We start from the raw sequence: 15,030 nt of genomic DNA on the forward strand, positions 1-15,030 counted from the left end.
TATGGGCTTGCATCGCAAGACGAAAGCCCATAGGGAAATGCTGGCGGTCGGGAGCAAAGACTTTCGCCCACAGCCGGCCTTCAGAAGAGGACCTCTTCTGAAGGCCGGCGGGGGGCAAAAGTCTTTGCTCCCTCCCGCCTGCCTTCCCCCCGCCTGCCCCGGGCGATCTTAAAATGCTGGCGGGCGGGAGCGAAGCGTTCGCTGCCGACCCCCAGCATTTTAAAACGCTGTTCCGAAGTGGGGAGGGGGGCGGGAACAGCTGCCCCAGCCGCCCCACTTCGGAACGCTGTTCCGAAGCGGGGCGGGGGGGGCGGGAACAGCTGCCCCAGCTGTTCCGAAGCGGGGAGGGGGGGCGGGAACAGCTGCCCCAACCGCCCCACTTCGGAACGCTGTTCTGAAGCGGGGAGGGGGGGGCGGGAACAGCTGCCCCAGCCGCCCCACTTCGTAACGCTGTTCCGAAGCGGGGAGGGGGGGCGGGAACAGCTGCCCCAGCCGCCCCACTTCGTAACGCTGTTCCGAAGCGGGGCGGGGGGGCGGGAACAGCTGCCCCAGCCGCCCCACTTCGGAACGCTGTTCCGAAGCGGGGAGGGGGGGCGGGAACAGCTGCCCCAGCCGCCCCACTTCGGAACGCTGTTCCGAAGCGGGGAGGGGGGGCGGGAACACCTGCCCCAGCCGCCCCACTTCGGAACGCTGTTCCGAAGCGGGGGGGGGGCGGGAACACCTGCCCCAGCCGCCCCACTTCGGAACGCTGTTCCGAAGCGGGGCTGGGGGCGGGAACACCTTCTGAAGGCGGGCAGGGGGCGAAAGTCTTTGTCCCCCCTGCCTGCCTTCCCAGGGGCTTTTAAATCGCCCCGGACAGCGGAGAAGTCCTCCGCTGTCCGGGGCGATTTTAAAATGCCGCCCGCCAGCATTTTAAGATCGCCCGGACAGTGGAGAAGTCCTCCGCTGTCCCGGGGTTTTTTAAAATGCTGGGGGTGGGAAGAAAAGCCCTTGTCCCCCCCCCCCCCAGCCTTCAGAAGAGGTCCGGGGACAGACTGTCCCCGGACCTGGTCTGAAGGCGGTTTCCCTAGGAACGCATTAATTGATTTTCAATGCATTCCTATGGGAAACCGTGCATCGCAAGACGAAAAACTCGCAAGACGAAGAGACTTGCGGAACGAATTAATTTCGTCTTGCGAGGCACCACTGTACATAAATAGTGGGGACAGGGGTAGGGTGCAGAAGCTGTAGTTTTTCAGGCAGTGGAAATCCTAAAATAAAGTTTACATTGTGTGCAAGACTTCTCACATATGCAAGGATGTGCTGACGGTGCACTGGTTTTGTGTTATATCATGGTTTATTTAGGGGTTACTGATAACTGCTTTGCGCAGGAAGTATACTTACTAGGACATACAAAATGTAAAGTAAAAATAACATTTGAATAAACTCTGGACACAGTCTGATTACATTTATAGCAAGGTGGAGTATTTTAACATTTTGTAACCTATGCTACTTAAGAATAGGGTATAAATTAGTTTTGAAGAAACAGTTTTGAAGAAACAAGAAAATGCAATTTTTCACAGCTGTGATTTCTAGGATCAGAAAAGTTTCAAGGAGACCTAAATTTAAACAATTAGCAAAGCAAACTTGACCTTTTAAACCTGTATTCTTAACATGTCATCTTAATGAAAATATTTTTGTGTTTAAATGGGAGGGAATGGTTCCCAAACTAAATTCTAAGGCTGTGTATTCATCTGTAATGCAGTGTACGCACCTAAACCTATAAGCAGGGTGTGTGTGTGAGAGAGAGAGGGAGAGAGAGAGGGAGAGAGAGAAAGAGATAGAGAAAGAAAGAAAGAAAGAATGAGTGAGTGAGTGAGTGGCTTCATTTTTCCACACAATGATCTCAGATACTGCAGCTACAGCTGCAGCCTCTTCCTTTTTTGCCCACCCAATATCCTGCGTTGTATTATAGCCTAAGACAATTGTACTGGCCACTAATTCAGAATTACTAAACCTTCCATTTTCTTGCCTTTCTTTATACTGGACCATATTTTATGTGGCACTTAGTGGAGTGCTTTCCACTGTATAGACCAGGGCTAGGAACCTAAGGCCCAGGGGCTGGATGCAGCCCAATCGCCTTCTCAATCCGGCCTGCAGATGGTCTGGGAATCAGGGTGTTTTTACATGAGTAGAATGTGTGCTTTTATTTAAAATGCATCTCTGGGTTATTTGTGGGGCCTGCCTGGTGTTTTTACACGAGTAGAATGTGTGCTTTTATTTAAAATGCATCTCTGGGTTATTTGTGGGGCATAGGAATTCGTTCCATCCCCCCCCCCAAAAAAAATAGTCCGGCCCACCACATGGTCTGAAGGACGGTGGACCGGCCCACGGCTGAAAAAGGTTGCTCACCCCTTGTATAGACTGCAGACAGTGACATGCCCTTATAATCTCCTCTCCTGTGCTAGTATTGGAACAGTATGCTGAGTAAAACATCCTGCACAGTATATTTCTTCTCTGTGTGGTGTCAAATGCACTAAGTATTGTACCCCCCTCTTTTTCTCTCTCTCTTTTTGCAATAGCTGAGCAAGCTTACTTTGTGCTAATATTGAATTGGGGAAAGGATAATTAGTAACCATTGCTTTGCTTGTTTATATACTAAACAAATATTGGTTATTCTGCTCATGATGGGCTCTTTTTAATCCTTAAACATTGCAGCTACTGTTTTCCCTTTAGGCCTGATGATCCCTTTTCAAATGCCTGGGGTTGAAAGTGTGTCTATGACTGAGAAGTGCGCATCAAAGGCTCATCACCAGCTACTCATCACCACTACTTCAGACCTTCCCATATTCAGTGCAAATGTCCAAAGGGTTTTTAAGCATGTTCCAGTGAATGTGCTTAAAATTCCTCTTCATAGCTTTGCAATGAAATAAGGAATCCCTGAAGTGCAGTTGGTATGGGGTGGGAAATATATTGTATGTTGCAGGGCACATGTTTACCCCACCCTCATTTAGCAGCCTACCTGTCATGCATTTGCCACCACCACCCCAACACTTGAAAATGACTTTTTACCTTGTAAAGGAAGTCAAACAATATAAAAACAAACACTAAATTCCAACCAAAATAATTTCAATCCCCAAATGTTCTTTTGAGAAGCCATGTAACAAATGACTATAACCAATATGTAGAGAGGCAGATTTTTTAAAATATATTTCTTCATCAATTCATTCTGGGGAAGCTGTGGAAATGTGGCTTGGATTGTGACAGATCTTGAAATTAACTCTGGACTAGGCAGAAGTCATCGTGGTCAAACTGTTCTAGATTAGGGCTGTACATCCCTAGGAGGATCATATTCACAGCTTGACAGTGTTTCTTGATGGCCAATGGAACTTTTACTCAGCATTAGCCATGCCTATACTTGGAGGGAATAGATAAGGACCATGGTCACAGATCCCTTAATTACATCTAGATTGGATTCTGTAACACATTAAAGGGGCCTATCCATGAATATTGTTCGGAAATGTCAGCTGATTCAAAATGCTGTTGTGAGTTCTGACTATTGCCAAATTTGGGGGCCATGTTATTTCCTCATTGTACCAGCTGCATTGACAACTAGTACTTAATTTAATGTGCTGTTGTTACTTTTAAAGCTCTAAATGGTTTAAGATCCCAGTAGCTAAAGGACTGCTTCCCGATGTATAAATTTGCCCAATACTTTGGACTGTCTTCTAGTGAGACTTTCCTGGCATCCCTTTTATGGTTACACAGTGCAAAATATATTGAGCAGCACCGTCCACATCACCTTACTTTCTTTATAATTTGGGGGAAATGTGCATTGAGTTCTGAGCCATCTAGTATTGTTTGTATGCAAATGTCTTAAACACTAGGCAATTAAAATATGTATTGTACCTTTTTTTAAAAGAATACAAGACAAAATGTTTTCCTCTTTCTCTAGTTAGCTGTGGACAACATAATCTAATTATACCTATAAATATGTTTTTTCTTTATTCCTTGCAAAGCATTTGGATGACAAATGCATGGAAGTTAAACAAATGTGTGATAACCGACTTGACTATTGGGTAAATTGTAGGTGACTGGCTTCATACAAAAACACATGTGCAGATTACACAGTTATCTACAGAAAAGTTCTGGTATCCCAAATGGTGATAAATGTAAAAGAATGAAAGCTAGCAAAAGTAGCAGGTCTGAACAGCTTGTCACCCACAAAATGAAATGCAACCCACCAGCTATATATGGCTGTCACCAGGGGAACCTCCAGTTATTACTCCATGGCTGGCAGGGGGATTATCAATCACTTGGCAGGCCACAGTGCACAGCTAGCTAACTTTATTTGACTTGGTGGGTCACAGTTTGTGCAGGCCTAGAGTTGGTGGGCCACAGTTTGTCAGTGTTTTGAGTACCTTGTTAAGGGCCTATCCAAAGCATACTTGTGGGTGATCAATTGCTATGTTCCTCTTGCATTCCATTCCATTCTGTCTTTCTTATACTCATTTGTGTGTGGGACCGTTAGAACATTGGTGTGAGAGAAAATGCACACTACGGAAGTGTGTAGATTGGTGTAGCCCTACTAAGTGCAGGTGTTATGGTCCTTCCCATTTATTTTATTGTATGCTGTTTGTTGCCATACACAAAACTAGAATTCTTGCACAAATGGTTTGTCAAAGCCTGACAAGTTGGAGTATATTCAATGGCACCTCCATCACAATGGAGCACAGGATGATAAAATAGTCATTAAAAACAAGCCATTTTCTGTATCCCTCTTAGAAAGAACATTGGGGAAAATGTTATTGTAAGCCTCATCATTTGAGAAAACAAAACAAGGAAATTTTGGAGAAGAAATACCTATTTGTTATTTAAAAATTCATAAAACTGCCATTAATTCAATGTAGACAGTGGCTGAAAAAAACACTTTAAACTTTTGTACCTTGAGGTTGTTTTTTTAATGAACGGATATCTTTCCCATTTAAAGATTGAGGAAGATCTGAGTGTGAATTTTCAATTAAGTGGTTTGTCTACCTTTGCCAGTTATTTCATTCAAGCATCTCATGTGGCAGGTCTTTTTGAAGGTGATCCTCTTTCAGTAAAATCATCTTAGCTGGTCTTGAACATTGGGTTTTATCCAGTTGTGCGCTAGCAAGGTTCCACAGGTATAACAGGAGTTCTATTTGTGTGTCAAGACCCTCAAGCCAACCCCCCATTAGAATAAAGAAATTCACACAGACACAGATTTTTTGTTTAAGGTTATTGGGCAAATTTTGGCCACAACTTTATTGATTACAGGAAATGTGAGCGGTATTGGCTTAGGCATTGGCAAAAGACTATATCGGACTCCTGCCCCTCTGCAGGAAGTCTATAAAGGTAAACCACCCAAAGGGGAGCTGCTTCGGGGGAACCCACCTGCATCTCCCCTGGTGTTCCCAGAGGCCTGACATGGCCATAGCCCCTCAAGTGGACTTCGGACAGGATCCAGATTCCTTTAATGGAATACCCTTGGACAATGGAGGGGCAGGCGTTGGCCGACCTCCCCTCCCCCCACTCAACAATAAGCCAATGCCTAACCGCCAAACCTTACAAAGCTGTGACGATTGCTAAGAGTTAGGCGAAAGCTTGCTGCACCAGGCAGAGCTGCGGGGTTGGATATGGCCCACAGACTTTAATAGGCTTTGGTAAAACAGTATTGTTTCTGCTGAATATAAATTTTAAGGTCACTTTAGGATAGCCCATTGGTTACCTCTTCTTCAGGAAAGTTGCTAAAAGAGATCATGACAGTTGTTATCTTGAGAAAATGTCCACTGTTTGCTTTCAGCCTTTGTTACTTCCAAGTTTGATTATTGCCATTCATTTCTAGAGGCTCTATCGCTATATTTTCTTTTTGTCTATTATTATGTTCCTAATGAAATGTTGAGAAACCTCTATGAGTAGGCCTGTAAATTGATGTGGTGTACTAACAAATAGCTTCCATATATTCCTAGAGTGAAATGAACAGTAGGGAAACTAAAATAAGCAATACAGTACAGGGTGTTTTTTGTTTTTGTTTTTTGCTATGTGACTTTCATGTTACACAGAGTTTAAATTTAGAGTTATGTAACTTGAACTGCCTTTCTAGTAGATGTCATACAGTGATGGATTTCTGATTTTGAAAATATGTCACAACCATAAATCAGTAGTTTGCGAAGATTGCGCTAGCAAGCTATTAAAGAACATGGCGGTATTTACTATAGGTAAATGCAAATTTTTAAAGGACCTCTGTATCATAGTTTAAGTGATTTATTGGCTTTCAGTGCTCATGTATGAATCAGTGATGTAATGGATTTTGGAAATCTCATTTCCTATAGGAAGGCACATACTTTGCATATGACTTTAGGCAAGAATTTTACCTTGATGTACTTACGTTACTAAGGTTACGAATTTGGTTATTTTGTGAGAGTGGGTTTTATATGTAGGGTGGGTCAATATGGAAATTTGAATAGAAGGATAATGGATATGTTTAATAGAACAGCTTAATGTAGGATATTAAAATTACATCAAATTTAAGTAGCTTTTATTTCAGTCTCTGTAGTTGACTTGAAGCCTAAGACAAGGGAACAGAAGTGTGCTGCTGCAACACGGTTTCCTATTGCATTCTCCTGCACCTTCTGAAAAACTCCTCTTAAAGATTGGGTGACCTTTGGGAACCACGTGATAAGGGGGCACAGGGCAGATCAATGAAAATCAATGCTTTCCACTCGTGCAATAGCACCGTTTTTTGGATCCAATTTCCAGAAGGATAGACATGTTCAATCTACTGCAGCAAAATCAATGAAGAGTCTTAAGATACCTTCAAAGACATGCCATAAGCTTTTATGAATGAGAGTTGGCTTCATCAGATGTGTTTAAAATAAATGTGACTATTGTGTTGTTTCAGACTTAACACTAAACCAAGATTTGACACTACATAAATGAATCTGTGTCTTACGCTCCCTTCTCTTGCCCACTAGCCTCACATACCCTGCTTTCCCCTCTTCATTTTGATTTTAACAAACCATTCATAGGATGCTGTTATATCTGAAGTGGGCAAACCATGGTTTGGGCAAACCCTAGGGTGTCTGAAACCTAGAGTTGCCCGGTTTATTGGTGATGGTGAGAATTTTGGTTGTTTCTATGGTTTGTTATTCTAATTCTGTTATCCCTATGCTTTCTGTGTAAGATGATGGGGCAGGAGAAAGAAAACTGAGAGGAGAAATCAGAGTACAGTAGGTTGAAGAAAGCACAATGTGCAGACTTCAATAATTTGTGTACAGCCAGACCATACTTTGTATTTAAGTCTGAGTCAGCTGGTATGAAAATTAACTTTCACTAATATCAGCTAGGTTGTCTCTTTTCTTTTAGCTAGAGATTCTGCAGCTTGCAGGGATTGCCTTGTATCTTGGATTAGGAAAGTTAAGATTGGCCAGCAGTCACAGATGTTAGTATTTATCATAGTGCATGCACCTTTTATGGTCTGAAACATTTGTATCTTCCAGCATTTAAACCTGACATGAAAAACCCAATGAGCCTCAGGCATGTCTTGTCTTGCAGTTTACATAACTCTGATCTGGGTAGCAATACATAATTTTTTAATGCCAACCAGTCACTTGCTGTTTCATTCTAGTTTCAAGGTGAAATTTGACTGTGCATTATGCATACGTGTGTGAAACGTAATATAGAAAGTTATATTTGGAAAACATTTATGTATATTAAATTCTTTATTACCATTAAGGAAAAGTTTACGGTGTATAACATAGTACCTCTGCAGTGTTTTAAAATGCAGGGTATTTTTTATACAACTTGTGTTGTGTGTTTCTGTTCGCTTCTGTGTATATTATTGAACTTTGTGTGCTTTTTTTAAAAGAAAGTTTCAAATTGTTCTTATGTTTCCGTGCCCCAGTCTGGGTAACTAAAGGAACCTAAATTGGTATCTTCAAACAATGTAAATGGCATCGTTATTTACTGTTATTTCAGAATAAGCACACTAATTCTCATAATAGTTTATTTCAGTGGGGTTTTCTCTGTTCAGTACTCAGAACAGTTGCACCTTCCTTCAGCTCATAGCCTAAATATATCAAATAAATATGTCTTAGATTGACTGGCGTTCACTTTCAGACAGGTTTTTGTTTGTAAGGTTCCTCAAATTAATGTCACATTATCACAGTAGCTGTCATTAATTTAAAATCCTGTGACTGATATTTTGAACTCATAAACCATTAATTAATAATGTAGATAGATAATTGGTTTCTAGCTCTTAACTTGCCTAATTTTGCCTAACCATTATTTTGGTATATAATGATATTAGGTGTAAAGAAATCTCCCTGGATACCAGAGATTTTGGAGGGGGTGGAATTGGGGCTGAGACCCTTAATCTACAAATGTAAACTACAAAAGGTTGTCATTGCTTCTTGAATTCATGCAGGTATTGATATATTTATGACTTATTTAAATTTACGAATAGCCAAGGCAAATATTAAAATGAAATGTAAAACTTATGAAGATGTATTTGAATGCTTCAAATGTGTTGCTTTAAAATCACTGCTGTATGCTTACACATTATACCACAATCTACAGAGCGAAAATATTATGCCACCCTGTGGGTTGTTATAAAGATTGTTTATGAAGTTGAGCCTAAGACTTAAAATACATTGAATCGGGGAGTTCTGAAAAATGAACTGCATGACACGGGAGACCAAATCATGCTAAAGTGCAGGGAAAGACTATACATCAGTTCAAAGGCTACATTATTCAAAAAAATACAACCATAAAAAAGGTAATAAGATTACATCCTCACACTTCATGGATAGTAAGGTGCATTAGGCTGCTCAGATATTCATAACTTACTGTGACATTTCGCGAGATTACATTTTGCTCTGCACAGCCATTACTGCAGCTCGGATAATAACTAGCCAGTGTACGGACCAGGATTACGATCCCTGTCTTTGGCAACAAATTTGTGTCTTGAAGGTTGATCAGTCTCAAATTGCCATTAGAAAGGGTTAATATGACATACTGTATAGGTGTGCACTTACGTGCATCTATAATATTTTTGCATATTAACAGTATATCAAATTCACTACAAATTGCATGTAACTGTTTCCCATATTTTCTTAAAGTAATTTCATAAAACACTTAAATGAGGGAGATTTAAGTCTAGTGTCTGGTCCTAGGAGTGTTCTACTTCTAACGCTGCTGAATTATTTGTGTTTTGCAGATTAGATAGGAAAACTAATTTATCAACTTCTTGGATGGGTAGTTACTGACAATAGTACATGTAGCCAAAAGTGAAAGATGGGTAGTAGAGAATTGAGGTGAAGGTGAGGTCATTTTAGTTAACAGCAGAATGTATGGCCTGTAAAGTGTTGGCATGGTAGTTGATGGTCACTTAAAACCAAATACATTAACTCATAGAAATGAACTTTAAGAAGCTAGTGAGCCAGGGATTTTTTCCCTAACAACTTTGCACTGTGCTTGACATTGGCAGAAAAGCTGAATAATTTCATCGTTGGTTCATAAGCATAAAATCATACATGGCTTCCTTAATTTTTTTGCTTTCAAGATGTTGGTAGTTCTTTGCATGAGTCTGCCTTTCTACTGAGCCCAAGTACTTGACTGTTGCTGTTGCATGCATAAAATGGCAAGGGTAGGTTTTCTAGCCAGAAAACCAGCATTACTTTGTTATCACTTGTGACACGGCAGCAATATGTCAGTCAGGAGTTGCCCTCTGATCTGGGCACTACAATGGAAGGTAGTGAAAGTAGTCCTTTAGTTTCACTGCAAACCCTCCTAGGATTTATAGGTAAAAAAATAGCTTTAAATTGTGCCTGGATGCTGTTACACGATGTGTGTCTATTGACCATCCCTCCTAGGAACCTTCACTATCAGCAGCTTTCAAACACACCCCTAGGACTGACCCTCTCACCACTAGGCCAAAAGGTCTAGCCGGCCACATTCCAATTCCATTCACTTGTTTGACATTCACCACTGTTGCTAATGGAGAAAGTTATCACCTGCTACAAGTTGTTACCTGTGCCATTCTTCCTTCATTTCATTAATGAAATAAGAGTGAGAGAGGAGAAATATTTAAAGTGTTTTATTTATTTATTTATTTATTTATTCATTCATTCTTTTCCATTATACGTGTATTCTGTTTAGGAATCTCAGATACACTCGCTATAGCTTTCTAATCTTGAGGTGCATGACATCGTTGCTGATTTATGTTAAGAATGCTGAAAAATGTGCTTCCCAACATGTATATCTCTAACACTTCAGATCTTGAGTAATGAGTGGGAGCTGCTGGGATTCAGGGAAAAGCCAGGAAGAGTGACTGTTTTGGCAAATCTTATATCTGAATGAATATATTTTTAATGAAAAAATCCTATCTGATTAGTTTCTGTTTAGTAATAGATCTCTGCTGCTAACCCTCATATACCCAAGGGGTGTCATTCACTGAATTAAATACAGCTCTTGTGTGATAAACCCTGTCATCAGACGAGCTGGCAGGTGACATTGCAGGCTGGGTATTATGAGGCACTACTCAGGATGATCTGTTGAAGAAACCACCAAGTGCTATGTAAAAGAACATAGCTAAGCAAGCCAGGAGTATAGATACACGGGTACTGACTGGAGTCAGTACAATGGGGCAGTGAGAACAGAAGAGCAATGTGTATAGGATTGTTGTATGTTTACTTGTCAGTAGAGTCCCACTCAGATAAGTGTGCAGAGGATTGCAGTCTTAGTCACGTTAGCCCCCTCAAAATAAGTGCAATGATCACTTTCCTATCCAATTCAATGGAACTTAAGTTTGGAGTAGCAACTGGGGAGTCACCTGTCAGTTCAACCACAATATACAGCAACAAAACCAGGAACTTGTGATCTTTCTAACTAAGGCCTCATTTCATACAAAAATGTGGTACTATTCTGAATTCCTAAACATTTTAAAAAGTAATCTGTTAATGCCAATGCACATAAAGTCCATCATTATTATATCCAACTCTGAAGGTATAGTACAGTGTTTTTAACCTGGTTTCAGTGGTGAGAGAAAAGACATTACAGGTGCACCAGGCATCTGTCTAGGCAGATGGACAGCAGCCTATCCACAGAGAACAAATGGATGAGTATACCCAGAATGCAAGTTTAACAGAGCCAGGTCTACCCACAAATGATAGTCCTATTATCTGATGCCAGTTAGGTTTGTTTGTTTGTAGCATTCACCCTCTCACCCTCAAAATTCCTGTGGACACCTGTGGTAACCTACCGGTCATGTGTCAAAAGGAATGTTTCTAAAATTGCTCCTTGGAAAACAGTACTTGGGATCATATTTCTTACTCCGACATTGGCTTCCGATATACATTGATCATATACACTGATGCCTGTTGCTAGATGGTTAACGTAAAACGATGGAAACACATGTGAGTGTAAGACCCATTGGACTCAATGAGTTGGATTCAAAACTAAGTGCATGTAATAGGGGGATTCCTGAAAACTGGGTAGAAGCAACTTCTTCAAGCAGGAGCTTCACTCATGGAAGGTGCCATGCCCAGTTTTTTTGTGTGGGGGGTGGTGGTGCAAACCTCATGTAGTAGAGTCCCCACCCCTCAGTAGAGCATTTTTGAGGACCTGGGGAATGCTGCCATAGGGACGAGGCATGGCTAGCTTCCACCCACCCCATTATGTCCATATAACTCTGGATTCCACCCAGTAACACTTATTTCTAATTCGGCGTGCACTTACTTGATTATGCAATCTAAATTTTCTAGTGGTGTCTGCTCATATCCTTACTGTGTATCCCCAAAAAAGGAATGCTGCTATTGTATGTTGTAAATCTTTTAAACATATAATTCTGGAGATAGAGAAAATCACTAATGTCTATTCTTTTCAAATTGAAGCTTGTAGGAGGTCACTTTGATCTGGAAATGAACTTTATTATACAAGATGGAGAGAGTATTACTTGCATGGTGGACTTGTTGGATAAATGTGATGTCACTTGCCAGGCTGAGGTATGGAGCATGTTTACAGCCATCTTGAAGAAAAGTATACGAAATCTCCAAATTTGCACAGAAGTGGGTCTTGTTGAGCACGTGCTCCAGAGGATTGATAAAGCTGACAATATGATTGCAGGTATGAATTTCCAGTCAGCCTAAAACTGGAAGTAACTGTGGTAGTGTCTTTAATTGACACAGAATCCTTTTTATAACATTTTTTGCTGGTAAAATAAAAAGTTGGGTATTAATCTAAATCTAATAATTTGTTTTTCTTAGATCTCCTAGTTGATATGCTGGGAGTATTAGCAAGCTACAATGTGACAGTTCGGGAGTTAAAGCTGTACTTCAGCAAACTTCAGGGAGAAAAAGGAAAATGGGTAAGTAGAACACTCTGCATTAGCCAAAAAAGAGAGAAAATATGTTTATTTCACTGAAACTGATTCCATTGACTTCATACATTGATTTCATACATAAGGTTAATGAAAAGATTTGAACCTAGATGGAAGGCTGTGACCAGGCCAGCGTGTGGTTGTGTGACCTGTACTTGTTTGGAATTTTGTTGTTGTTGTTGTTAATTGAACATGCAGTTTAACATGTTCACTCAAGCACCAAAATCCCTGAAATGACAAATCTTAAGGGTGCATACCCTTAACAGACTCGTTATTTATGCAACATTCGTATGACATGGTATGGTGCCCTATCATGTGGTTGGTTCACTACCTTGGCACTGGATGGCAGAGGGGTGGGCATAAGTCCCATATTCTACATTGTAAGAACTCAGCTGGCAACCAATACTATCCACTCAGAATGATGGTTCTAGACATCCAAGGCAAATAGGATTTATGAGATAATTTGTGTATGATAGCATCATTGTAATGTGCAAATCAGCAGAAGTGTTGTCTAAAGTTCATAGTTAATGTTCAATTGTTTTGCTGAATTTTATATTCAAATACTAAATACACGAGAAATCGTTCTTTAAATAGCCACCACATGCTGGAAAGCTGTTGTCTGTGTTAAAGCACATGCCTCAGAAGTATGGTCCTGATGCCTTCTTCAACTTCCCAGGAAAAAGTGCTGCAGTAAGTAGTTATTTCCCCTATGCTTCTATTCTTTTTGCTTTAATTTATGTGTTTGGGTTGTTTTTCCTACATGCTTTCATTAGGCTCCTTTAGTTCTAAGCACACTCAAATACAAGGCAGTAAAAATAACACAAATCTGCCCTCCTTCCACTCCCAGGTTTTAGAAACTTGAACATACACACATGTACATGAATGTTAAATTTTTTATGTTCTTGATAAACATTGTATTGCTCAAGTATTTGTTTCTCTATGATAGAGGTTTGTTAATACCATACTACTATAAGGGCTTCTGTCCATTAACTAATGAAAACTCAGTTTATTGTATTGAACTGTTTTAAATATAATGGCTTATAAGAACCTCATGGGTGGTTTGCCTAATTAAATGAACCTCATTTCAAGCCCTAGTCTCAGTAAGCAATGCTTTGAAAACACTTTGATGGGAATATTGCAACCATTATTGTAGCTTTTTAAAATATTTTCAAAACAAGATTACTATACTGTACTGTACTGTGCTGGTGTGTGTGTGTGTGTGTGTGTGTGTGTGCGCATGTGCGTGTGTGTGTGTGTGTTGCCTTTGCTGTTTCTTTGTGCTTCTTGATAACTTGACCAAAATAACTCTGTTTTGATGAGCAATATTTTCCTGGCCAAATTCCTAGGGAAGCTGCCACTTAACTCCAGGTGTTCTTAAAAAGAGCACGCTTTGCACTAGGTGCATCTTACACTTATTAGAGTAAGTGACTTCTTTAGATAGTTTGCCAAGTTGCTATGGTGGTTCCTCACTCCTGCCACAATATGATAATAGGTAGATCTTCAGTGCCTTTCAAAAGGCCTGGAATATGGCAGTCTCGAAGTCAAATGTTAATGAATTCCAGAACCATGGTATATTTTGTGCTGCTCCCTTAATTACTTGATGGCTTTTTAAATCATAACAAAAAAAACTTACTAAAAAGTAAAAATAAAAATTGTACAATAGTTATTTTTACCCTTATGGACTGGCTTGGGGAACTTTGTGTATCACATTGAAATAAAGGAATAACAATATAAAAACATAGTAATATGTATTGAACTGCAACATACAGATATTTTCTAATGTTTGATAGGTGTATAAATAAAACATAAGGACGAAATATATTAAGGAATAGTGTTTAGGTTAAAATGTTTTGCCCTCATGTACTTCAAGGAATGTTTTCCTCAGACATGTGAGTGGGTTACTGGTATATCCTCTCTAGAAGATTTATGGCATTGTTTTTGGGCAGGTATAGCGACAGAGTTTAGCAATGTAATGCAAAGTCTGCTGCCATTCAGGTTCTTTGATGTTTGTGTTCATTTGTATCGATAATGTTGTCAGCATCTTTAAACCACAGAGTTACAGAAACCTTTCAGAAAACTAGTTTTTGATTCGAAGATTTGTCCTTGCAGCTTCCCCCTTAATAAAGGCAAATGCCTTCATGTCTGTGCTATCTTTCAGGCTAAAAAAAAAAAAAAAGCCTGTGTTGCCATCACTTGGGACAAAAGGGGACTTCTAGTTCTAGGATTGGGTATCATATGTAATAATTGTGACTATTTTAAAGATTTTTTTTTTTCATGTGGAAGAGCCCAAAGATATTTTTTGTCTCACTATGATTTAAATGTGAAGAGGCAAACTTTGGTATCAATACTGTCACATCTAAATTGTATACACTTTTCCTTTGCATGCTTTCTGATTATACAAATCAAATGACATGCTCTGAAGTACCTCACTGCTTCATATAAACTTATTTTTTTTCTAGGCTATTGCCTTACCTCCTATAGCCAAATGGCCCTACCAGAATGGATTTACTTTTCATACTTGGTTAAGAATGGATCCTGTAAATAATATCAATGTAGACAAGGATAAGCCTTACTTATATTGGTATGTATGCATTATTATGTTTTCTGAAATTTGTTTCATCTATGTCTACTTTTAAAGATTGCTCGCACCA

At 40.1% G+C, this 15,030-nt stretch overlaps 1 protein-coding gene across 4 annotated transcripts in view; it reads left to right on the forward strand.

Annotated features, from left to right (window-relative positions):
• LRBA (LPS responsive beige-like anchor protein) overlaps positions 1–15,030 on the forward strand; it is a 364,869-nt gene that overhangs the window by 25,985 nt on the left and 323,854 nt on the right. For all 4 annotated transcript variants that reach the window (XM_081208302.1, XM_081208305.1, XM_081208304.1 and 1 more), the window contains exons 3-6: positions 11,895–12,126; positions 12,267–12,367; positions 12,974–13,069; positions 14,839–14,960. In XM_081208302.1, the coding sequence (XP_081064428.1) occupies positions 11,895–12,126; positions 12,267–12,367; positions 12,974–13,069; positions 14,839–14,960 (551 nt within the window). The remainder of the gene's footprint in view (positions 1–11,894; positions 12,127–12,266; positions 12,368–12,973; positions 13,070–14,838; positions 14,961–15,030) is intronic.

The sequence above is a fragment of the Podarcis bocagei genome, assembly GCF_964188305.1.
Source record: "Podarcis bocagei genome assembly, chromosome: 9".
NCBI lineage: Eukaryota > Metazoa > Chordata > Lepidosauria > Squamata > Lacertidae > Podarcis > Podarcis bocagei.